Genomic DNA, 26329 nt, shown 5'->3' on the forward strand with positions numbered 1-26329 from the left:
CTTCAATGCTTCCGAATGATAGTAGCAATTTGCGAGCTATCAGTGGAAAAATGGGAGATAAAGGGAATGCGTGTATTTTTGGGGGCAACCTTAGGCTTAATGACAGTGGAGTGATTCTCCACTCTCATAATGGTTTCCTTGACCAATTTTTTTGGATATCCATGTGTGGCAAATTTGTGGCCCATTTCATTTAATCTGATGTGTCTCATTTGTCCATCCTTGACTATCCGCTGAACACGGAGGAACTGGCTGAAAGGCAAGGACCGGCTCATGGAACGAGGGTGATGACTATCATATCGCAACAGAGTATTCTTGTCAGTGGGTTTCACAAATAAATCTGTACTCAAACCTCGTCCCATGATCCGGACCTCCGTATCAAGGAACTGCAATCTATCCGTGGAATGAACCACGGTAAATTTCAGGGTCGGATCGACTTCGTTGAGGTATGCGTGGAATGCGAGGAGGCCCAACGTGTTGTCCGTCCACACCAAGAAGATATCGTCAATATAGCGCCACCACCCCAGAACATGTCTGAAGTGGTGGCTGCCATAAATGGACGACTCCTCAAGGTGGGCCATATAGATGTTAGCATACGTGGGCGCCACGTTGGACCCCATCGCCGTCCCACGCAACTGAACAAAGAAGTCGTCCTGGAATAAAAAATAGTTTTTAGTCAAAACAAATCTGAGCAATGAAAGCAAAAAGGCCTGACAAGGTTCGGAGTATTCAGAATTAGCAAGACATGCCTCAACCGCCCGTAGACCCAGTTCATGGTCGATCGACGTGTATAGACTACACACATCGAACGAAACAAGAACTGCGCCCACAGGGACCTCAAGATCATTGATCTTAGACAAAAAGTCACCTGAATCTCTAATGAATGATTTAGTAGAGATAGCAAAACAGCGCAACATCTTATCAAGGAAGATTGCCACATTATAAAAGAGGGACTCTCTGCCCGAGACAATTGGGCGGCCGGGAGGGGGCATCACCCCCTTGTGGACTTTAGGCAGGGTATACAATATGGGTGTGATAGGTTTATCACGATATAAATAACAAAACAATTTGTCATGATGTCAGCCTCACGGGCCTGATTTAAAATATCTCGCAGTTCCCTTAACAAACCAAATTTGGGATCCTGTGCTACCCGTTTGTACACCTGTGAGTCCTCAAGTTGGGCATAGATCTCCCGGATGTACTCACTGGTGTCCATGACCACAACCCCACCACCCTTGTCCGCAGACTTAATGGTGAGGCTGTGGTCGGAGGCCAGAGAGCACATCGCGGCGATCTTGTCAGATGTAATGTTACCAAATCTGAGACCATTATTCTCAGAAACACATTTTAATTCATCGAGGTCCCTTCATATGGCTAGAGAGAATGCTTCAACAGCAGGATGATCAATTACAGGGTTAAAATTGCTTTTAACATATAACCCAGTATTATACAAAGATAATTCTGTTGACCTATCACCATCACATCTCGAGGTTTGACTCTGTGTTGAAAACCAAATCTTGAGTTTGACACTCCGTAAAAATCTATGCAAGTCCAGCTCCATGTTAAACCAATCCGTTTTAGACACGGGGCAGAAAGAAAGGCCCTTATCCAAGACGGGTTGTTGTGCTTCATTCAGGATAGTAGAGGAAATATTTACCACTATGTTCTCTATGTCCTCTTTTTATTCACCATTTTCTGACGCTGAGGTCTGAGATTTTTGTTTCTTTCCTCGCCATTTGCGGTGGCGCTTACCACCCCTCCTGGTTCTATTGGATCCGTACCCAGTCCTAAAAAAGATTTCTGGACTGTTGCTTGTGAGTTAGCCTCTCCCCGTTCCTGACTCTTACTTTGGGATTGTGATCGTGTGTATCTCTTATCAGAGGAATGATTCTGTCTCCTATCACCTCCTCTGGAGTTCTTAGGGTCACGTTGCCACACATATATAAATCCACGTGTATAATCCTCCATATCACGAGACCATTTTTGACGTTTCTTGTCTTGCAATTCAGATCTTAGTTTCTCGAAGTGTGGTACACAAGACTTAATATATAATACTCCTCAGCTGACATTAATTCCTTCAATAACAATGTAGTTTTCTGTATAGCTTCTTGTATCAACATTATCTCTTTCTGTAAGAACTCAATGTTGAGCAGTATCATGTCAAAGGCAAACTTGTTACAAATCTGGGAAAACTTGGTACAAAATTCAACATTGTTAGGGAATAAATCCGGTCTTAGCTGTGACCGCATACCACGTGGAATTCTGTGGTTCTGGTGGTATTCACACAGAGTAAACATATGGAGCTCCAGATTGATTAGACGTCTAGAGTCATATTCGAATTGTTTCTTAGTGTCCAGTAATGAGGGGGTGAACAAAAAAGTAGTGTCTCTATCCGTACCTCGCAGGATCCTCAGTTCGTCCTCCCTGCTGTAAGTGAAGACATCTGGGTCCCGGTTTTCAGACAGTGTAGCCATGTTAGGTGCAAAGCGTCCTCTGGTGCAATAATAAACCTTGAAAAACGAGGATGCAGCACACTATAAACGCGAGGGGTGCACGTCCAGCCAGTGAGGACCAGCACCTAGGTCCAATGAACTAGAAGTGGAAAAACAGCCAGCAGCTTTCCAGATTAGCAAACGTGTAGTTTATTGACCCAAAGTCAAGCGACGTTTCAACAGCTTGTTGCTATCTTTATCAAGCCTAGTGCACATGTGTTACAAGCATGCTTTATATAAGGACATTGATCAACTAGAAATTAACATCAATTAAAAAAATACAGTCAAAAACAATAAATATAGTGATACATACGGTTACATAAATACATATAAATGACTGCCACAATCTGGCAAGTATAGTGCATATAAATGATGAATTATTACTACAACATCCTTTACATTATGTGAAAAAGATCTTAACAAATGCAGGTGAATACATTAATCACGTAAAATTAAAAAAAATCACTGTCAGCTGGGTGACTGTATGTAACTTGAATCGTGTGCTCAGCGGCGTTCCCATTCACTAACCGCGCATGCGCGAGAGGAACAAGTATCACGATTTTTCCGGCGCCTGGGGACTGACTGGCAACCACAACCAAGATGGCCGAGACAGCCCCACAAGTGATATGCGCATGTCCGGACCGTAGTAGGGGCCGCCCATCAGTCACTACGTAATCATAGTTGTGTACATGAATAATTAAATGAATATAAGGAGCAGGATTCTAAAGATATAGTTTATTGAGGAATTTTATATTAATGACAGGGTCTAGGACACTGCCAACCCGCGACCTACATGAAGATACATATATGATCGCTAGATTCAGTGTCTTGTCAACCCATTGTAGCGGCTATAGGGAGACAATACAGACGGTGAAGAAAGGGTGTCACCCAACAATGACAGGTCATGTTAATGATCTATCAGTGTTAAAATAGGAGAGAAATTGGCGTCGCCAGGATAACCCCACGAACCGCCACTAATCCCACCCCACGAACCGCCACTAGTCTGCACCAAATATTGGTACTTTTTACGAAGGATACAACTTACGTTTAATGGTAAATAAGTCATCAAAAATGGGCCAAAAATGCACAAAAATTATGTGGTACAACATTCGCAAATCTGACAGTCACGTGCAATTTTTTCCATCACTCTGAGACCATCGATTACAGCCCTGATTTGGTCTTTTGATGCCAACGGTAACCCTTCCAGCCTACGCTAAAGTTTCTATTATGGGTCTGATTTACACCCGAGGTTGGGCTACTTTGCTCCTTTCTTGGTTTGCATGGTTAGTATATACCAGTTTGATCCAACTAAACTACTATATATAGCTATCTAGATCAAATAATGGGTAAAAAAAGGCCAGTGGCTATACCAGTTGAGTGCAGGGGGTGGCAGCACTGAACTGAGACATATCAATTGGTATACAGAGTAACAGTGTTGATATCTGTGTGTTCATGAGCAAAAAAAAACATTGATATCTATGTGTTGGTGTGCTGGCTGATTGGTATGTCATTTGCCTTCTATGGGAGCATCTTGGGTTCGAATCCTCAGAGGTGCCAATATTTTCTTTTTATTTTCTGTTAGGAATAATGGAAGCAATCCCATATTGACAAAAACATTATAAAGAGGCTTTGTCACTATATATACAGGGTGGGCCATTTATATGGATACACCTTAATAAAATGGGAATGGTTGGTGATATTAACTTCCTGTTTGTGGCACATTAGTATATGTGAGGGGGGAAACTTTTCAAGATGGGTGGTGACCATGGCGGCCATTTTTAAGTCGGCCATTTTGAATCCAACTTTAGTTTTTTTTAATAGGAAGAGGGTAATGTGCCACATCAAACTTATTGGGAATTTCACAAGAAAAACAATGGTGTGCTTGGTTTTAACGTAACTTTATTCTTTCATGAGTTATCTACAAGTTTCTCTTTGTTTACAACCATTGACATGTCGCCGAGGTTAACAAGTGAGGAGCGGATAGAAATTGTGTTGATGTCTGGTGAACGCAGTAACCGGGTCATTGCAGCAGATTTCAATGCAAGACACCCTACGAGACCACTATTCTCCCATGCTACAGTTAGCAAACTGCTTGCTAAGTTTCGTGAAACTGGTTCAGTGTTGGATTTGCCAAAATGTGAACGCATGAAATCTGTCTCTAATGAAGAAACATCAGTGGCTGTCCTAGCTTCATTCAGCAAGTGCCCACAGTGTAGCACTCGCCGCATGTCACTGGAGAATGGCATTAGTCGAACATCCCTTCGGCAGATATTAGCTACTCACAAATGGCACCCTTACAAACTCCAGCTACTGCAGCATCTCAACGAGGATGACCCAGATCGGCGCACTGAATTTGCAGAATGGGCAAAACAAAAATTGGAACAGGACCCTCAGTTTATACAGAAGATTTTGTTCACCACAATATGGGTGTCAGGTCCGAGCATTCCTAGATGAACAGTTTCCTGGAAAGTGGATTGGTCATCGTGGGCCAGTTGAATGGCCCCCAAGGTCTCCCGATCTGACCCCCTTAGAGTTTTATCTTTGGGGTCATCTGAAGGCAATTGTCTATGCTGTGAAGATACGAGATGTGCAGCACCTGAAACTACGGATACTGGAAGTCTGTGCTAGCATTACTCCTGCGGTGTTGCTATCAGTGTGTGAAGAGTAGGAGAAGAGGTTGCATTGACAATCCAACACAATCGGCAGCACATTGAACACATTTTATAAGTGGTCAGAAACTTGTAAATAACTCATGAAAGAATAAAGTTACGTTAAAACCAAGCACATCATTGTTTTTCTTGTGAAATCCCCAATAAGTTTGATGTGTCACATGACCCTCTTCCTATTGAAAAAACAAAAGTTGGATTCAAAATGGTCGACTTAAAAATGGCCGCCATGGTCACCACCCATCTTGAAAAGTTTCCCCCCTCACATATACTAATGTGCCACAAACAGGAAGTTAATATCACCAACCATTCCCATTTTATTAAGGTGTATCCATATAAATGGTCCACCCTGTATATATATATATATATATATATATATATATATATGTATATATATATATATATATATAGTTCTTTCACACAACCAGAGGTCGCACTACATTTTTTTTGCTTGCTTCGGTGAAAAAACACCCTTCTGACCCATAGAATCATCGACAGCCATTTATTTTTTTCTGAGGGGTCGGATTTCCAAATAAGGTTCAACTAAATATTAATATAATAGTATTATATGGTAGTATACTATTATATTAATAATATTATAATATTATTTAATAATATTATAAATAATATTAATATTTATGATATTGATATAATAAAAATAATAAGAATAAGAATGATCTGCATAGAATAATATACAAACCGGATTCCAAAAAAGTTGGGACACTAAACAAATTGTGAATAAAAACTGAATGCAATGATGTGGAGATGGAAAATGTCAATATTTTATTTGTAATAGAACGTAGATGACAGATCAAACGTTTAATCCGAGTAAATGTATCACTTTAAAGGAAAAATATGTTGATTAGTGTTGAGCGAACAGTTCGAGCATAGTTCGGGTCCGTACCGAATTTTGGGGTGTTCGTGACACGGACCCGAACTTTTTCGTAAAAGTTCGGGTTCGTCGTTCGGCATGTATTTTGGCGCATTTTGAAAGGCTGCAAAGCAGCCAATCAACATGTATCATACTACTTGCCCTAAGATGCCATCGCAGCCATGCCTACTATTGGCAAGGCTGTGATTGGCCAAGTGCAGCATGTGACTCAGCCTCTTATAAGCTTGTGCGCACGTCGGGACGTGCTCACTCCTGATGTGAATAGAACAGGGTTAGACGCAGCTGATGCTAGGGCGAGAATAGGCAGGGATAATTGAATAACTGGAAGCAAATTTCTCTCCTCCACCTGTGATTCATCTGAACAACTGCAGCTGAGCTGCTTTTTTGATAGGGATTGGCTATTTTTAGAGTGGCCAGAGTGATTTTTCCATCCACATGTACCCGGGCTGACCGCCGGCCGCCATTTTGCGACTTGTAGTGCTGCAGCAGAAGCTGCCACAGTGTGCATTCCAAAGCTCCAAACAAGTCAGACATCTACACCTGGGATTCAGACCAATAGCGATTTAGCAGCACAGTCCAAGGCTATTTTTTTTAAAGGTTGTGCAGACCATTTTGTGGCACATGTTACTGGGCTGATAGGCGGCGGCTATCTTGGGACTAGTGCTGCAGCACAATCTCTCCCAACGTCCATTAATCACTTGTAATAGTGGTCTGTGCCATAGAAATCCTACATCAGGGACTTGGGTGTGCTTGTGTCACCCCTACTAATACCAGTCCACCTGTAATCCATACAGTGAAAAGCCATAAAGTATTCCAGTGAGGGAATTTTTTTTTTATTTAAAAAAGGCCAAGTTAGTTTATCTGGCGTTCAATATACTAGATACAGTTAGGCCTGCGTTTCATACATCTGGAATTAGCAAACTAATGTGCTGGGGTTGGGAAAACATATATGTACCCATACTAGAATCTGTCAAAGAAAGCGGTACTCACATATAACAGTCATTCCATCTGTAATCCATACAGTCAAAAGACTGAAAGTATTCCAGTGAGGGAATTTTTTTTATTTAAAAAAGGCCAAGTTAGTTTATCTGGCGTTCAATATACTAGATACAGTTAGGCCTGCGTTTCATACATCTGGAATTAGCAAACTAATGTGCTGGGGTTGGGAAAACATATATGTACCCATACTAGAATCTGTCAAAGAAAGCGGTACTCACATATAACAGTCATTCCATCTGTAATCCATACAGTCAAAAGACTGAAAGTATTCCAGTGAGGGAATTTTTTTTTTATTTAAAAAAGGCCAAGTTAGTTTATCTGGCGTTCAATATACTAGATACAGTTAGGCCTGCGTTTCATACATCTGGAATTAGCAAACTAATGTGCTGGGGTTGGGAAAACATATATGTACCCATACTAGAATCTGTCAAAGAAAGCGGTACTCACATATAACAGTCATTCCATCTGTAATCCATACAGTCAAAAGACTGAAAGTATTCCAGTGAGGGAATTTTTTTTATTTAAAAAAGGCCAAGTTAGTTTATCTGGCGTTCAATATACTAGATACAGTTAGGCCTGCGTTTCATACATCTGGAATTAGCAAACTAATGTGCTGGGGTTGGGAAAACATATATGTACCCATACTAGAATCTGTCAAAGAAAGCGGTACTCACATATAACAGTCATTCCATCTGTAATCCATACAGTCAAAAGACTGAAAGTATTCCAGTGAGGGAATTTTTTTTATTTAAAAAAGGCCAAGTTAGTTTATCTGGCGTTCAATATACTAGATACAGTTAGGCCTGCGTTTCATACATCTGGAATTAGCAAACTAATTTGCTGGGGTTGGGAAAACATATATGTACCCATACTAGAATCTGTCAAAGAAAGCGGTACTCACATATAACAGTCATTCCATCTGTAATCCATACAGTCAAAAGACTGAAAGTATTCCAGTGAGGGAATTTTTTATTTATTTAAAAAAGGCCAAGTTAGTTTATCTGGCGTTCAATATACTAGATACAGTTAGGCCTGCGTTTCATACATCTGGAATTAGCAAACTAATGTGCTGGGGTTGGGAAAACATATATGTACCCATACTAGAATCTGTCAAAGAAAGCGGTACTCACATATAACAGTCATTCCATCTGTAATCCATACAGTCAAAAGACTGAAAGTATTCCAGTGAGGGAATTTTTTTTATTTAAAAAAGGCCAAGTTAGTTTATCTGGCGTTCAATATACTAGATACAGTTAGGCCTGCGTTTCATACATCTGGAATTAGCAAACTAATTTGCTGGGGTTGGGAAAACATATATGTACCCATACTAGAATCTGTCAAAGAAAGCGGTACTCACATATAACAGTCATTCCATCTGTAATCCATACAGTCAAAAAACTGAAAGTATTCCAGTGAGGGAATTTTTTTTATTTAAAAAAGGCCAAGTTAGTTTATCTGGCGTTCAATATACTAGATACAGTTAGGCCTGCGTTTCATACATCTGGAATTAGCAAACTAATGTGCTGGGGTTGGGAAAACATATATGTACCCATACTAGAATCTGTCAAAGAAAGCGGTACTCACATATAACAGTCATTCCATCTGTAATCCATACAGTCAAAAGACTGAAAGTATTCCAGTGAGGGAATTTTTTTTATTTAAAAAAGGCCAAGTTAGTTTATCTGGCGTTCAATATACTAGATACAGTTAGGCCTGCGTTTCATACATCTGGAATTAGCAAACTAATTTGCTGGGGTTGGGAAAACATATATGTACCCATACTAGAATCTGTCAAAGAAAGCGGTACTCACATATAACAGTCATTCCATCTGTAATCCATACAGTCAAAAGACTGAAAGTATTCCAGTGAGGGAATTTTTTTTATTTAAAAAAGGCCAAGTTAGTTTATCTGGCGTTCAATATACTAGATACAGTTAGGCCTGCGTTTCATACATCTGGAATTAGCAAACTAATGTGCTGGGGTTGGGAAAACATATATGTACCCATACTAGAATCTGTCAAAGAAAGCGGTACTCACATATAACAGTCATTCCGTCTGTAATCCATACAGTCAAAAGACTGAAAGTATTCCAGTGAGGGGATTTTGCTTATAAAAAATAATATATTTCATTGTGGTGCGAGTTGAATCGCAACAATGAAGAAAAATACTATTAAGGGACGAGGACGCGGTCGTGGTGGTGTCCGTGGAGCCTCTGTTGCTGGTAGAGGACGTGGCCGTTCGGCCCCAGGCGCACACAGTAGGGAACGAACTCCCTCAACTAGCCGGCAGAATGTACCGCAATATCTCGTGGGGCACAATGCCGCTCTTAGGATGGTAAGGCCTGAGCAGGTACAGGCATTAATCGATTGGGTGGCCGACAGTGCTTCCAGCACGTTCACCACATGGTCTTCCACCCAGTCTTCTGCGGAAAGCGCACAGGTGGCACCTGAAAACCAAGCCCATCAGTCTGTCACATCACCCCCAAGCATATCAGGGAAACGGTCTGAGCCACAAGTTATGCAGCAGTCTCTTCTTCTGTTTGAAGACTCTGCTTCCAGGGTTTCCCAGGGGCGTCCACCTAGCCCTTCCCCAGTGGAGGAAGACATACCATGCACTGACGCACAACCACTTATGTCTCCAGATGAAGAGGACATGGGAATACCACCACAGCAGAGTCACCGACTCTCTGATGATGACGAAACACAGGTGCCCACTGCCGCGTCTTTTTGCAGTGTGCAGACTGAACAGGAGGAGGTCAGGGAGGGAGACTGGGTGGAAGACGATGCAGAGGACGATGAGGTCTTAGACCCCACATGGACTGAAGGTCGTGGCGATGACTTTCACAGTTCAGAGGAAGAGGTAGTGGTGAGACCGAGACAACAGCGAAGCCAAAGAGGGAGCAGGGGGCCAAAGCAGACGAGCCGCCGCCCCCAGAGTTCGCCTGCTACTGGACATCGCCAACAGGGACCCAGCCCCACAAAGGCAGCTTCAAAGAGTTCCCTGGCATGGCACTTCTTTAAACAATGTCCTACCGACAAGACCCGAGTGACTTGCACGCTCTGCCATCAGAGCCTGAGGCAAGGCATTAACGTTCTGAACCTCAGCACAACCTGCATGACCAGGCATCTACATGCAAAGCATGAACTGCAGTGGGGTACACACCTTAAAAAACAGGCACTCGCTGAGGCTCCCCCTGCTCCCTCTACCGCTGCTGCCTCGGCTTCCGCCTCGAGAGGAATGTTGCCACCTGCCGAGCAGCAAACAGAGGATGTGCCACCGACACCACCACCACCGCCACCGTCAACTAGCGTCTCCACTATATCACACAGCAGCGTTCAGCTCTCAATATCTCAAACCTTAGAGAGGAAGCGCAAATTCCCCCCGAGTCACCCTCGAGCCCTTGGCCTGAACGCCAGCATTTCTAAACTGCTGGCCTTTGAAATGCTGTCATTCCGGCTGGTGGACACAGACAGCTTCAAAAAGCTGATGGCCATGGCTGTCCCGCAGTATGTGGTTCCCAGCCGCCACTACTTCTCCAAGACAGCCGTGCCTTCCCTGCACATGCAAGTGTCCGATAAAATCAAGTGTGCACTGCGCAACGCCATTTGTGGCAAGGTCCACCTAACCACAGATACGTGGACCAGTAAGCACGGCCAGGGACGCTATATCTCACTAACTGCACACTGGATGAATGTAGTGGCGGCTGGGCCCCCGGCGGACAGTTCCTTGGCGCACGTCCTTCCGCCCCCTAGGATCGCAGGGCATCATTCTCTGCCTCCTGTAGCCTCCTCCTCCTACTCGGCTTCCTCCTCCACTGCTTCCACCAGCTCATCCGGTCAGCCACACACCTTCACCACCAACTTCAGCACAGCCCGGGGTAAACGTCAGCAGGCCATTCTGAAACTCATATGTTTGGGGGACAGGCCCCACACCGCACAGGAGTTGTGGCGGGGTATTGAACAACAGACCGACGAGTGGTTTCTGCCGGTGGGCCTCAAGCCAGGCCTGGTGGTATGCGATAATGGGCGAAATCTCGTGGCAGCTCTGGGACTAGCCGGTTTGACGCACATCCCTTGCCTGGCGCATGTGCTGAACTTGGTGGTGCAGAGGTTCATTCACCACTACCCCAACATGTCAGAGCTGCTGCATAAAGTGCGGGCCGTCTGTGCGCGCTTCCGCCGTTCACATCCTGCCGCTGCTCGCCTGTCTGCGCTACAGCGGAACTTCGGCCTTCCCGCTCACCGCCTCATATGCGACGTGCCCACCCGGTGGAACTCCACCTTGCACATGCTGGAGAGACTGTGCGAGCAGCAGCAGGCCATAGTGGAGTTTCAGCTGCAGCACGCTCGCGTCAGTCGTACTGCCGAACAGCACCACTTCACCACCAATGATTGGGCCTCCATGCGAGACCTGTGTGCCCTGCTGCGCTGTTTCGAGTACTCCACCAACATGGCCAGTGGCGATGACACTGTTATCAGCGTTACAATACCACTTCTATGTCTCCTTGAGAAAACACTTAGGGCAATGATGTTAGAGGAGGTGGCCCAGGTGGAGGAGGAGGAGGAGGATGAGGGCTCGTTTCTAACACTTTCGGGCCAGTCTGTTCGAAGTGGCTCAGAGGGAGGTTTGTTTAAGCAGCAGAGGACAGGTTCACAAGTCGCCAGCCAAGGCACTGTACTGGAGGACGAGGAGGATGAGGAGGAGGAGGTGGAGGGGGACGAGGATGACGCAAGTTCACAGCGGGGTGGCAGCCCAGGCCCATCACTGGTGCGTGGCTGGGGGGATACGGTGGACGATGACGATACGCCTCCCACAGAGGACAGCTTGTCCTTACCCATGGGTAGCCTGGCCCACATGAGCGAATATATGCTCCAATGCCTGCGCAACGACAGCAGAGTTGCCCACGTTTTAACGTGTGCAGACTACTGGGTGGCCACCCTGCTGGATCCCCGGTATAAAGACAATGTGCCCACTTTAATTCCTGAACTGGAGCGCGACCGTAAGATGCGCGAGTACAAGCGCACGCTGATAGAGGCGCTCTTGAGAGCATTCCCACATGTCACAGGGGAACAGGTGGAAAGTGAAGGCAGAGGAGTGGCAAGAGGTCGCCAACGCAGCTGTGTCACGGCCAGCTCATCTGAGGGCAGGGTTAGCATGGCAGAAATGTGGAAAAGTTTTGTCTCCACGCCACAGCTATCTGCACCGACACCTGATACGGAACGTGTTAGCAGGAGGCAGCATTTCACTAACATGGTTGAACAGTATGTCTGCACACCCCTCCACATCCTGACGGATGGTTCGGCCCCATTCAACTACTGGGTTTCGAAATTGTCCACGTGGCCAGAGTTAGCATGTTATGCCTTGGAGGTGCTTTCCTGCCCGGCGGCCAGCGTTTTATCTGAACGCGTATTCAGCACGGCAGGGGGCGTCATTACTGACAAGCGCAGCCGCCTGTCCACAGCCAACGTGGACAAGCTGACCTTCATAAAGATGAACCAGGCATGGATCCCACAGGACCTGTCCCTCCCTTGTGCAGAGTAGTCCTTATTAACTGCCTAAAACATGTCTTGTTGTGCTACGGGCCACTTCTTTATTTGATACAAATTTTATGAAACCCACAGTTGAATGAAACTCTTCTCTGTCTGGGCGCCGGGGCCTAACCAGATGAAAGTGGCCGGTTAAACTAACGGGTGACATGAAGCCATAACCTCTGCCATGCTACCTCTGTCTTCTGTCTGGGTGCTGAGGCCTAAGTCAAATAAAGCGGTCTTCTGCTGTGCTGGGGGATATGAAGCTAATCTCTGACCTCTCTCCTCTGTCTGGGTCCAAAGGCCTAAATCACTGAAAGAGGCCTTCTCCTGTGGTGTGTGATATGATGCCAGAATATGTGCTGTGGGGCCTCTCTCCTCTTCCTGGGTGCAGGGGTCAAATAAACTAAATTGTGGCCTACTCCTGTGGTGGCTGATATGATGCCAGAATATGTGCTGTGGTGCCTCTCTCCTCTTCCTGGGTGCAGGGGTCAAAGTAACTAAATGGTGGCTTCTCCTGTGGTGGCTGATATGATGCCAGAATATGTGCTGTGGGGCCTCTCTCCTCTTCCTGGGTGCAGGGGTCAAAGTAACTCAATGGTGGCTTCTCCTGTGGTGGCTGATATGATGCCAGAATATGTGCTGTGGTGCCTCTCTCCTCTGTCTGGGTCCAAAGGCCTAAATCACTGAAAGAGGCCTTCTCCTGTGGTGTGTGATATGATGCCTGAATATGTGCTGTGGTGCCTCTCTCCTCTTCCTGGGTGCGGGGGTCAAAGTAACTCAATGGTGGCTTCTCCTGTGGTGGCTGATATGATGCCAGAATATGTGCTGTGGGGCCTCTCTCCTCTTCCTGGGTGCAGGGGTCAAAGTAACTCAATGGTGGCTTCTCCTGTGGTGGCTGATATGATGCCAGAATATGTGCTGTGGTGCCTCTCTCCTCTTCCTGGGTGCAGGGGTCAAAGTAACTAAATGGTGGCTTCTCCTGTGGTGGCTGATATGATGCCAGAATATGTGCTGTGGGGCCTCTCTCCTCTTCCTGGGTGCAGGGGTCAAAGTAACTCAATGGTGGCTTCTCCTGTGGTGGCTGATATGATGCCAGAATATGTGCTGTGGTGCCTCTCTCCTCTTCCTGGGTGCGGGGGTCAAAGTAACTCAATGGTGGCTTCTCCTGTGGTGGCTGATATGATGCCAGAATATGTGCTGTGGTGCCTCTCTCCTCTTCCTGGGTGCGGGGGTCAAAGTAACTCAATGGTGGCTTCTCCTGTGGTGGCTGATATGATGCCAGAATATGTGCTGTGGTGCCTCTCTCCTCTTCCTGGGTGTAGGGGTCAAAGTCTTTCAAAGTCGCCTTCTCCTGTGCTGATTGATATAAAGCTGATGGTTGTGCCATCTGACATGGTTGCCAGGGTCTGATTCAATGGGGGCCTACTCCTGTGGTGGGTGATCTAAATGCCTGATTCTCTGCTGTGAAACCTCTCTCCTCCGTCTGGGTGTAGGGGTCAAAGTCTTTCAAAGTCGCCTTCTCCTGTGCTGATTGATATGAAGCTGATGGTTGTGCCATCTGACATGGTTGCCGGGGTCCCATTAAATTGTGGCCTACTCCTGTGGTGGTTGATATGATGCCTGATTCTCTGATGTGGAACCTCTCTCCTCTGTTTGGGTGAAGGGGTCAAAGTAACTAAATGGTGGCTTCTCCTGTGGTGGCTGATATGATGCCAGAATATGTGCTGTGGGGCCTCTCTCCTCTTCCTGGGTGCAGGGGTCAAAGTAACTCAATGGTGGCTTCTCCTGTGGTGGCTGATATGATGCCAGAATATGTGCTGTGGTGCCTCTCTCCTCTTCCTGGGTGCGGGGGTCAAAGTAACTCAATGGTGGCTTCTCCTGTGGTGGCTGATATGATGCCAGAATATGTGCTGTGGTGCCTCTCTCCTCTTCCTGGGTGCGGGGGTCAAAGTAACTCAATGGTGGCTTCTCCTGTGGTGGCTGATATGATGCCAGAATATGTGCTGTGGTGCCTCTCTCCTCTTCCTGGGTGCAGGGGTCAAAGTAACTAAATGGTGGCTTCTCCTGTGGTGGTTGATATGATGCCTGATTCTCTGCTGTGAAACCTCTCTCCTCCATCTGGGTGTAGGGGTCAAAGTCTTTCAAAGTCGCCTTCTCCTGTGCTGATTGATATAAAGCTGATGGTTGTGCCATCTGACATGGTTGCCAGGGTCTGATTCAATGGGGGCCTACTCCTGTGGTGGGTGATCTAAATGCCTGATTCTCTGCTGTGAAACCTCTCTCCTCCGTCTGGGTGTAGGGGTCAAAGTCTTTCAAAGTCGCCTTCTCCTGTGCTGATTGATATGAAGCTGATGGTTGTGCCATCTGACATGGTTGCCGGGGTCCCATTAAATTGTGGCCTACTCCTGTGGTGGTTGATATGATGCCTGATTCTCTGATGTGGAACCTCTCTCCTCTGTTTGGGTGAAGGGGTCAAAGTAACTAAATGGTGGCTTCTCCTGTGGTGGCTGATATGATGCCAGAATATGTGCTGTGGGGCCTCTCTCCTCTTCCTGGGTGCAGGGGTCAAAGTAACTCAATGGTGGCTTCTCCTGTGGTGGCTGATATGATGCCAGAATATGTGCTGTGGTGCCTCTCTCCTCTTCCTGGGTGCGGGGGTCAAAGTAACTCAATGGTGGCTTCTCCTGTGGTGGCTGATATGATGCCAGAATATGTGCTGTGGTGCCTCTCTCCTCTTCCTGGGTGCGGGGGTCAAAGTAACTCAATGGTGGCTTCTCCTGTGGTGGCTGATATGATGCCAGAATATGTGCTGTGGTGCCTCTCTCCTCTTCCTGGGTGCAGGGGTCAAAGTAACTAAATGGTGGCTTCTCCTGTGGTGGTTGATATGATGCCTGATTCTCTGCTGTGAAACCTCTCTCCTCCATCTGGGTGTAGGGGTCAAAGTCTTTCAAAGTCGCCTTCTCCTGTGCTGATTGATATAAAGCTGATGGTTGTGCCATCTGACATGGTTGCCAGGGTCTGATTCAATGGGGGCCTACTCCTATGGTGGGTGATCTAAATGCCTGATTCTCTGCTGTGAAACCTCTCTCCTCCGTCTGGGTGTAGGGGTCAAAGTCTTTCAAAGTCGCCTTCTCCTGTGCTGATTGATATGAAGCTGATGGTTGTGCCATCTGACATGGTTGCCGGGGTCTGATTCAATGGTGGCCTACTCCTGTGGTGGGTGATCTAAATGCCTGATTCTCTGCTGTGTAACCTCTCTCCTCCGTCTGGGTGTAGGGGTCAAAGTAACTAAATGGTGGCCTACTCCTGTGGTGGGTGATATGATGCCTGGTTCTCTGCTGTGGGACCTCTCTCCTTTGTCTGGGTGCTGTGGTCAAAATAATAGTAAGTGACCTTCTCCATTGGTGGGTGACTTGAAGCCTGATTCTGTGCTATGGGACCTCACTCCAATTAATATTGTTTAATTTTTATTTATTTTATGTTAACTCATCATTTCCCTATCTACATTTGTTTGCAGGGGATTTAACTACATTTTGCTGCCTTTTGCAGCCCTCTAGCCCTTTCCGGGTGTGTTTTACAGCCTTTTTAGTGCCCAAATGTTCGGGTCCCCATTGACTTCTATGGGGTTCGGGTTCGGGATGAAGTTCGGGTCGAGTTCGGATCCCGAACCCGAACATTTTTCGAAAGTTCGGCCGAACTCGTCGAACCCGAACATCCAGGTGTTCGCTCAACTCTAATGTTGATTCCAATTTTCACGGTGTCAACAAATCCCAAAAAAGTTGGGACAAGTAGCAATAAGAGGCTGGAAAAAGTAAATTTGAGCATAACAAAGAGCTGGAAGACCAATTAACACTAATTAGGTCAATTGGCAACATGATTGGGTATAAAAAGAGCTTCTCAGAGTGGCAATGTCTCTCAGAAGCCAAGATGGGTAGAGGATCACCAATTCCCACAATGTTGCACAGAAAGATAGTGGAGCAATATCAGAAAGGTGTTACCCAGCGAAAAATTGCAAAGACTTTGCATCTATCATCATCAACTGTGCATAACATCATCCGAAGATTCAGAGAATCTGGAACAATCTCTGTGCGTAAGGGTCAAGGCCGTAAAACCATACTGGATGCCCGTGATCTCCGGGCCCTTAATGCCAACTTTGTATAAAAAAATGGGAAAAGTTGTATTTTGCCAAGATATTTCTCTCACCCAGCATGGGTATATGTAAAATTACACCCCAAAACACATTGCCCAACTTCTTCTGAGTACGGCAATACCAGATGTGTGACACTTTTTTGCAGCCTAGGTGGGCAAAGGGGCCCACATTCCAAAGAGCACCTTTCGGATTTCACCGGCCATTTTTTACAGATTTTGATTTCAAACTACTTTGCATGCATTTGGGCCCCTAAAATGCCAGGGCAGTATAACTACCCCACAAGTGACCCATTTTGGAAAGAAGACACCCCAAGGTATTTCGTGATGGGCATAGTGAGTTCATGGAAGTTTTTATTTTTTGTCACAAGTTAGTGGAATATGAGACTTTGTAAGAAAAAAAAAATCATCATTTTCCGCTAACTTGTGACAAAAAATAAAAAGTTCTATGAACTCACTATGCCCATCAGCGAATACCTTAGGGTGTCTACTTTCCGAAATGGGGTCATTTGTGGGGTGTTTGTACTGTCTGGGCATTGTAGAACCTCAGGAAACATGACAGGTGCTCAGAAAGTCAGAGCTGCTTCAAAAAGCGGAAATTCACATTTTTGTACCATAGTTTGTAAACGCTATAACTTTTACCCAAACCATTTTTTTTTTACCCAAACATTTTTTTTTATCAAAGACATGTAGAACAATAAATTTAGAGCAAAATTTATATATGGATGTCTTTTTTTTTGCAAAATTTGACAACTGAAAGTGAATGCCAGGAGGGCATGGGAGCGTCTGACGAAAGAGGCTATGCTCCGCCCCCTCCCTCACCGCTCGCCGGCCACACGGCCCGTCCGCCCGCTCCTGCACGAGGTGTTTGCTGGGGGACGCCGATAGAGTCTTAGACGTGGCCTGCTCTCCCCACCTGTCTACTAGATGTTCCCTGTTCCCGCTGGTCCGTCTCGGTGAGTCGCCGGAGAGGTCGACATTGCGGCTGAAGTGGCTGAAGTGGAGAACCCGGCGCTGACATCTTCCACTGGTCTGATGGGTCTGATGGGTCCCAGGGAGTTGCTGCGGATCTGCTGTATGCTGACGCGGTGGCCGTGCCTGGGGTGGTAAGATGCCGGTTTGGAGGAGCAGAGGAGATTGTTCCCCCCCCCCCCTTTGGATGCTTTTTGGAGGGTCTGGACGGATCTAACTGTTGTATTAGGGCTTTGGAGGGGTCCCGCTGGAGATGAGCGGCCCCCAATTGTGGAGTACATTACTCTGAAGACCGTTCTGGACGGCCCCTATTCTATAAAAAAATCTATAGATATTGATAAAGGGGGTAATAAAAGAAGAAGTGGAGGTGAGGTGAGGAAGAGAGAGGAAAGGAGAGGAGAGACCCGAAGGAAGAACAGTAGGAAAGATGAAAGGAGAAAAATAGAAAAATAGAGGGCTGGAAGCTCGAGTATGGAGAGTTAAATTTTGAGGATGCTATTCAAAATTTATTAATGTACGTTTAGGTGGGGAGTGAGCGCATTGCTGACTGTTTTCTTTGGAAGGAAGAAAATCACATGTTAATAAGAGGGTAAAGGAAAAAAAAAAAAAAGGGGGGGGAAGAGAATACAATCAGATGGTCGTGGATTACGGAGTACAGTGATCGATGTATCCATAATTATATCATCTCTGCTAACTTGGATTTTGATAACTCTGTAACTAACTTCTGTAACTAACCCTCTGAAGGAAAGGAAAAAAAAAAAGGAAACCTCTGTAACTAACCCTCTGAAGGAAAAAATAAAATAAAAATCCCATACCTCCCATATTATTACTTACAAGACTAACTCCTAATAGCATCCCCAAACCCTCCCGGACTAACAAGGCATGGACTTGCTCGGAAGCAAATCAACCCTCTCACTAAATGTATAAGGCTTGTATATGGTCTGTTGAAGTTGCGACCTATCCTCCTCTCCCAGACTGTTCAACATTGTGGTGTGGGCACTAACGTATATGGCACCTCTGGACATTATGATAACGTCTACTGTTTGATTGTTGGACTTTTTTTCTCTTTTCTCCCCCTCCCCTTTTCCCTTTCAGTATTTATACCCTTCTCTTATTAACTCACACTTCCTGGTCGTAGTATATGGGTGTGTTGAATTGGGTGGGGGATTATAGTAGGTTGTGGTTTGTTATAGATTTAGCTTCACACCTGTATTTATGAGAGAATGGTCGGGAAGGCCAGTGATTGTGTCTAGACAACAGAGAGGAGGGTTACTAACAACCTTACTAACCTTTTTTGTTTTTTTGTTTTTTCATATGTTGGTAATTTGGTAGTGGTGTCGGTTTGTTAAAAGAGGGGAAAGAAGGAGAGAGAAAGAGAGCTTAAAGATGTCACCCAAGAAAAAGGAGGAACAGCGTGGCCCTATGGGGGTAGTGCTAGGAGGTCAGCTACAGGGTTAGAGAGTGGGCCCAAACAACAGGGCTTAAATAAATTTCTGGCTCCGAATTCCCCAGGTTTTAGATCTCCACAAAAAGAAAAAACTATAGAGCCAGGACCCCAGGGTTTGATGCACGAGAATGGGTCTAAGGAGGGAGGGGAAGAGAGGGGAGTTTCAGTGACGTTCACAGAAATAGATGCAAGGATGATGAAGGACATATTTTGCACTGTCTCGAGGATGGAGAATGTAATGGGGAACATAGCAACCCAGATCGGGACAGTGCAGACTAGAGTTGTTGCGATACCAAAATTTTGATTCGATTTCGATACCAGAAAAAAGTATTGCGATACTCGATACCATTCGATACCACGCGAAAATAAAATAAAAACACAAAAAAGCCTTTTGATTATTTAAATGTAAAACGTTTATTGCATTAAATAGAAAAACCTGCACCAGATATCAGATTGTCAGAGTTCGATATTGAATTTGACAATGTAACAATGCTAATGAGGAGCCTTCACCATTCCTGCCAGACTCCTCTTTAGGCCCCATGCACACGGCCGTGTTTCACAGCCGTGTGCGGGCCGTGGAACCGCGGCCTGGATCCCTCCTGAGAGCAGGAGCGCACGGCGTCACTGGTTGCTATGACGCCGTGCGCTCCCTGCTGCCGCCGCAATACAGTAATACATTGGTATGATCTATACCAGTGTATTACTGTACTGTGCCGGCAGCAGGGAGCGCACGGCGTCATAGCAACCAGTGACGCCGTGCGCTCCTGCTCTCAAGAGGGATCCAGGCCGCGGTTCCACGGCCCGCACACGGCTGTGAACAACGGCCGTGTGCATGGGGCCTTAGGCAAATAATTCTGGAGCATTTATTCTATACAAACTCAACTTTGTGCTATTATTCCAGTTATTAATTATACCTTCCGCACTAAATGGAGCGTGCAGAGGTATAAGGTCACTCAAGTCACAACCCAAACAAAATGTCAGAAAATCATGTAAACTGGGTATCTTAAAACATAACTTTTACTATGTATTTTTAAAATAGGTGTATAGAATAAACCATAGTTGTGAGACAAAATGCAAATAAATAAGAATGCCACTTGCTAATTCCACAAGGTTAATGGAAAAGAAAAAAGGGTGGATCTTACCACATCCAGTAGAGATTGGATCTACACCTAGTGGCGTAATGGTCCTTTTGTTGAATGGTAGAAGGACACTTGTGACCGGCACTCTTGTGGTTAACAGCAATTCTTGGTTCTCCTATTGTGCCCTGAAAATAAAGCCCTACCTATGAGGAGGGTCAGGGGCTAAACAGGTTATCTGCCTAACAGACACAAAGCACCCACCCCGTCCCCGAATCCCCGATAGGGGCGACCCCGTACGGAACCTGTCCCTGACTGTATTAGGGCCTAATCCCTAATTGTACCCTATAGAGTTAGACAGAGCCCTACATGCCATGTTTCCTCCCGAATTGCTGGAACTCATCAGGGGACTTCAATGAACTTTAAGGGAATACTGAGAAAGAGAAAAAGAGGGAAACACAGAATGTTGGTCACTAACAATCCTAGGTGACGGACTACACACAGAACTCTATGTGTAGTCCGTCACCTAGGATTGTTAGTGACCAACATTCTGTGTTTCCCTCTTTTTCTCTTTCTCAGTATTCCCTTAAAGTTCATTGAAGTCCCCTGATGAGTTCCAGCAATTCGGGAGGAAACATGGCATGTAGGGCTCTGTCTAACTCTATAGGGTACAATTAGGGATTAGGCCCCAATACAGTCAGGGACAGGTTCCGTACGGGGTCGCCCCTATCGGGGATTCGGGGACGGGGTGGGTGCTTTGTGTCTGTTAGGCAGATAACCTGTTTAGCCCCTGACCCTCCTCATAGGTAGGGCTTTATTTTCAGGGCACAATAGGAGAACCAAGAATTGCCGTTAACCACAAGAGTGCCGGTCACAAGTGTCCTTCTACCATTCAACAAAAGGACCATTACGCCACTAGGTGTAGATCCAATCTCTACTGGATGTGGTAAGATCCACCCTTTTTTCTTTTCCATTAACCCTGTGGAATTAGCAAGTGGCATTCTTATTTATTTGCATTTTGTCTCACAACTATGGTTTATTCTATACACCTATTTTAAAAATACATAGTAAAAGTTATGTTTTTGGACACCCAGTTCACATGGTTTTCTGACACACTATTATTCCAGCTAGAAGTTTGTATTGGAGCTGGTATGAGTTGAGCACCATGTCCCTCCAGTGTCAGACTGTACAAGTAGGATGAGACTGGTAGCATCCGCCACCCAATGTATTTTTTGTACCTTTATTCATAAACTTCTACCAGGAATAAGGCCTCCTGCACATGACCGTAGGTGTCCCGTTGCCGTATTGTGGACTGCATATGTGGATCCGCAATACACGGGCATCGTTCCTTCCGTTTGCATTCCGCATCACGACTTGAATGGGTCCACAAATCCGGAGATTTAAAATGGTACGGAACGGAAGCACGGGACGCACACGTTCGTGTGCAGGTCAGGTCTTATAGACAAGATATGGAAAGATGGTCTTCCTGAATTGCATTAAAATGCACACTGTGCAGCCAGAGAATGTAAGTATTTTACTAAAAACAGAAATTACTAAAACTGAGAACTGTCATACTAGAGCAGGGATCAGCAACCTCCGGCACTCCAGCTGTTCAGAAACTACAACTCCCAGAATGCTTCATTCACTTCTGTGGGAGTTAAAAGAACAGTCAAGCATGTTTGCATGCTGGGAGTTGTATAGTTTCACTCACGGCAGCTAGAGTGCTGAAGATGGCTGATCCCTGTACTAGAGGTAGGTCCTCATTTTTACAGATACAGTGTAGATTCCCTCACGGGCTGGGTAGTATCACCCTTTTTGTACATAACAAGTAGTTTAAATTAAAGGGGTTGTCAAGGTTTGTGATATTGATGGCCCATCCTCAGGGCAGTGGTAGCTGATTGGCCAGGTTCTGACGCCTGGCAGGCCCCCTGTTGATCAGCTGTTTGAAGAGTCGATGGAGCTCTGGCGAGTCTGTGCCTGCCTGGTAAATTATGCGGCTGCAGCGTTCACCAGAGTACCATAGCCTCTTCACAGCTGATCAAGAGTAAGTGGTGGTGCCAGGAGTCAGACCCCCACCGATCAGATACTGATGACCTATCTCGCCTGGCATAGGCCAGCAATATCAAAATACCAGACAAACCCTTCCATGGCACCCTACTATCATAAAACTACAAAAAATAAATAACACAAACTAAAACATGGCCAGTTCTGAAATGACAGACTAAGGGTCCATTCACACGTCATTGTGTTTTGCAGATCCACGGATCCGCAAAATACGGCATCGGCGATGTGCGTTCTGCATTTTGTGGACCACACATCGCAGGCACTTAACAGAAAATGCCTGTTCTTATCCGCAATTGCGGACAAGAATAGGACATGTTCTATATTTTTCGGGATCTGAATTGCGGACCTGGAAGTGCAGATCCGCAATTCCGGATCCGGGCAGCACATCGTGCTGCCCAATAGAAATGAGTGGGTCCGCAATTCCATTCCGCAAAATGCGAAATGAAATTGCGGACCCATTCATTTCTATGAGGCAGCACGATGTGCTTCCCGGACACAGAATTGCAGACCCGCACTTCTGGGTCCGCAATTCTGTTCCCGAAAAAAATAGAACATGTCCTATTCTTGTCCGCAATTGCGGACAAATACAGGCATATTCTATTAGTACCGGCAACGTGCGGTCTGCAAAATGTGGAACGCACATTGCTGCTTTCCGTGTTTTGCGGCTCCGTGGATCCGCAAAACACGTTGCGGATGTGTGAATGAAGCCTAAGCTGCGGTTGGGAATTTCTTTGCCTGTTTGAGGTTCTTAGCCAGAAAAACAAGTTTGTTGATATGGTCTTCATTCAACCTCATTCTTCTTGGACTGCAGATTAGGCCCGAAGTACTGAATACTCGTTCTGATGCACAACTAGAGGCGGGAATGCATAGATACGCTTTTGCAAAATGGGCAAGAACTGGCAGACTTGGGGCATTTCTCCTCCACCAGGCTAGTGGGTCTTCTTCTGGACTAATTTCTTTCATCTGTTTGTACAAGAAGAAGTCATTGCAAAGCATTGCTGTAGGGCTTTTGTCAGATGATGTATCTTCGGTACACACAGAACCACCTGCTGAGGCTGACCCCCTTTTTTCCGTCACAATGTTGGCCAACAAGCTTTTGAGATCGTTTTTTTTTTTCTTAGGGACTTGTGCCACTGCATGTTCTTCTTCATCTTTCTGTTCTGCTCCGCAACTTGCTGGTAGCTGAAGAATGGATGCTCTTTGTAGAAGCTCTTCTTTTACTTCATCTTGAATAGACACAAATGAGTCCTTAAATCTTGGATCTAGATATGTGGCAGTGTTGAGAATGAGTTGCAACTTCTTGCTTTGGTACCTCTTTTTCATGTCATCTATGACCCTCTGTTTCATTTCTCTGGCAAGGATACTGTCAGATTCCTCCTCCGATGCACATGCATATATTTTCCATGTCAAAGGAAGAACAGAAGACAGGGTTGGATCTTTCTCTCCACTTAACGCATCAGTAAAATCGCTCATTGGTGCGAGCACATCTCTGACGGTCTCCAGAATGGTGACATCATTGTCCTTTGGCATAAGATACCATTTTTTCCGGTTCTCTGCCAGGACAGCACAGACAGCTTGTTGCTGTTCACAGAACCTCTCCACCATATCATAAATGGAATTCCACCGGGTCGGTTCATCGTGAATAAGCTTGTGTTCGGGTATATGAAGTGCCTTTTGTTTTTCTTTCAGTGATCGGCTCATTTTATTTGATCGGCAGAACGCAGAGACGGTCTTGCGTAACCTTGAGAGACACGCCGCCACTCTGTCAATATCCAAGGCTTTGTTTACTGCCAGGTGCAAATTGTGACCAAAACATGGGACCCAGCTGTATTCTTCAAACGCTCTGATGTTGTTAGAGGCATTATCGGTTGTTAATCCAGACATTTTGGATATGTCCAGTTTCCAGTCTTCAGTTAAGGATTCCTCAAATGCTTCATGCAAACTGTCAGCAGTATGATCTGTGTACAGAGCCGTACAGCCTAAACACCAAGACTGCATCTCCCATTCTTCCGTTATAAAGTGAATGGTGAGGGCCATGAATGCATCTGTAGCTCTGCTTGTCCAGAGGTCTGTAGTGCAAGCAAAGAATGGAACCTCAACCAGTTGTGCCTCAACCACTCTTCTGATCTCCGTGTAGAGTGTTGGTATTTCTGTATACATAAAGTAGTATCTCCCAGGCATATCATACTTTCTGTCTAACTGCTGTACCAGGTTTATGAATCCAGTTTTCTCAACCGTATATACAGGCACTTGGTCCATGCAGATGTACTCGGCAACAGCTTTGTTTAGTCTCTGCGCTTCTTTGGAGTCTTTGCCATATTTCCGCTGTCTTTCAAGCACAGATATAATGGTAGTAGCCTGGGTGGGTTTATTTTTGGATGATGTAGAATGGATTTGCTTCTTCTTCTATGTAAGGAAAATAGAAGTCAATCATCATTCATCACTTAAAAAAAGGTTGTTTCACTTCAGATAATAGCATTTATCCTGTAGATAAAGTGAATACAAAACAAGACTCTTCCTATGTGCTGTGATTCTCCATATTGCCCTCGTTTCTGGCTTCATTCAATTTTTCCATTACCCTATACAATGCTCATTTCCAGGGGTTACAGCTACCCTGCAATGCAAGCACGACCACTGCTGCTAGATTGCAGGGTGGTCGTGATTTGCAACCATGGAAAAAAAGCAGTGTATAATGAGATGGAAAAATGAATGCAGCCTGGAAAGGAGGCAATATGGACAATCATCACAATACATTAGTAAGTGCCTTCAAGGTATTCCTCTTTCTCTAGATAAGCCATTTGCTTAAGTGAGACAACCTCTTTAAGAAGAGAGCATGGGTAGGTAGGGTAGACTTAAAATTGCCTAACCTGTCGAGTTTTCAGCTCATTGTAGAGGTCAGGGTGATTGTCTGCCAAATGCTTAGCCAAGTTGCTGGTGTTTCCTGCTTTGCAATGGAGAGATTTGTAACACCTTTTGCAGACAGGTTTTTCTGTGTCTTTTGGCTGCCCGTCTTCACCGGCGATGTAGGCAAAATATGCCCACACTTCACTCCGCGTCCTTGCTGAGGCCTTCTTTTCTACAAGTGGCGGATGTGACAGGCACACAAGTTCTGCATCTTTCATTGACGGCGATGGTGTATCCATATCCATGGCTTCTTTGTTTTCACTTCGCCTAGAACAAGTGGAACCATTAGGGCTCTTTCACATGAGTGGATGCTGTGCGTGCGGGTAATCCACTGTGTGTGAAAGAGAGCCAAACCCTGTTCCGGATCCGGACAGCAGAGCAGTAACATAATTGATAAAGCTCCATGCTGCTCTGTCATCTTTTTACTCCAAAATCACAGTGAGATAAAGTTGTCACCGTGATTATATAGTAAAAAGATCACAGAGAGGCACGGAGCATTATCAATTATGTTACTGCTCTCAGTGATTCTGCTGTCCGGAGCAGGGCTTGGCTGTTTATCACGCAGTGGATTCCATGCTCTGGATCCGCTCGTGTCAAAGAGCCCTTACAGCATGTAGTGGTGCAGTACTAGTAACAACTCACATTGCTGCATTGTTCACAGTGTCTCTCAACTTCATAGTGATTTGCTTGTGGCACAATGGCCACATGATTTTAGGTTGGTCAGTGTGGTTCTAGTTGTGAAAAAAAATTATGCATATTTTTCAATGGCTTACAGGGATTCTGCACTTTTATTTAACTATCCTCTGGATAGATCATCAGCTTCTGATTGGTGGGGGTTGGACATCCGCCGATCAGCTGTTTGAGAAGGCAGCGGCACTCCAGCAGCGCCACGGCCTGATCACTGTTTGACTGTTTACCGCCGGCCCACTGACGTCACCTCACGACTAGTATCAACTAGAGTGGGCGGGGCTAAGCTCCATTCAAGTGAAGAGCTTAGCCCCGCCCACGCTAGTTGTGATGTCACTGGGCCGGCAGTAAACAGTGATAAAGCCGTGGCGCTGCTGGAGCGCCGCTGCCTTCTCAAAAAGCTGATCGGCGGGGGTCCCGGGTGTCGGACTCCCGCCGATCAGAAGCTGATGATC

At 45.6% G+C, this 26329-nt stretch overlaps 1 protein-coding gene across 1 annotated transcript in view; it reads right to left on the reverse strand.

The window, feature by feature from the left end:
* The window catches only part of LOC121005838 (E3 SUMO-protein ligase ZBED1-like), a 26935-nt gene extending 859 nt beyond the window's left edge, over positions 1–26076 (reverse strand). The window contains exons 1-4 of the mRNA XM_040438601.1: positions 25830–26076; positions 25151–25454; positions 23118–24689; positions 90–650 (exon numbers count right to left, since the gene is read on the reverse strand). Coding sequence (XP_040294535.1) covers positions 90–650; positions 23118–24689; positions 25151–25454; positions 25830–25894 — 2502 coding nt within the window. The 5' untranslated portion in view covers positions 25895–26076. The remainder of the gene's footprint in view (positions 1–89; positions 651–23117; positions 24690–25150; positions 25455–25829) is intronic.
* Between the last annotated feature and the right edge of the window lie 253 nt (positions 26077–26329).

The sequence above is a fragment of the Bufo bufo genome, chromosome 6 (assembly GCF_905171765.1).
Source record: "Bufo bufo chromosome 6, aBufBuf1.1, whole genome shotgun sequence".
NCBI classification, from domain to species: domain Eukaryota; kingdom Metazoa; phylum Chordata; class Amphibia; order Anura; family Bufonidae; genus Bufo; species Bufo bufo.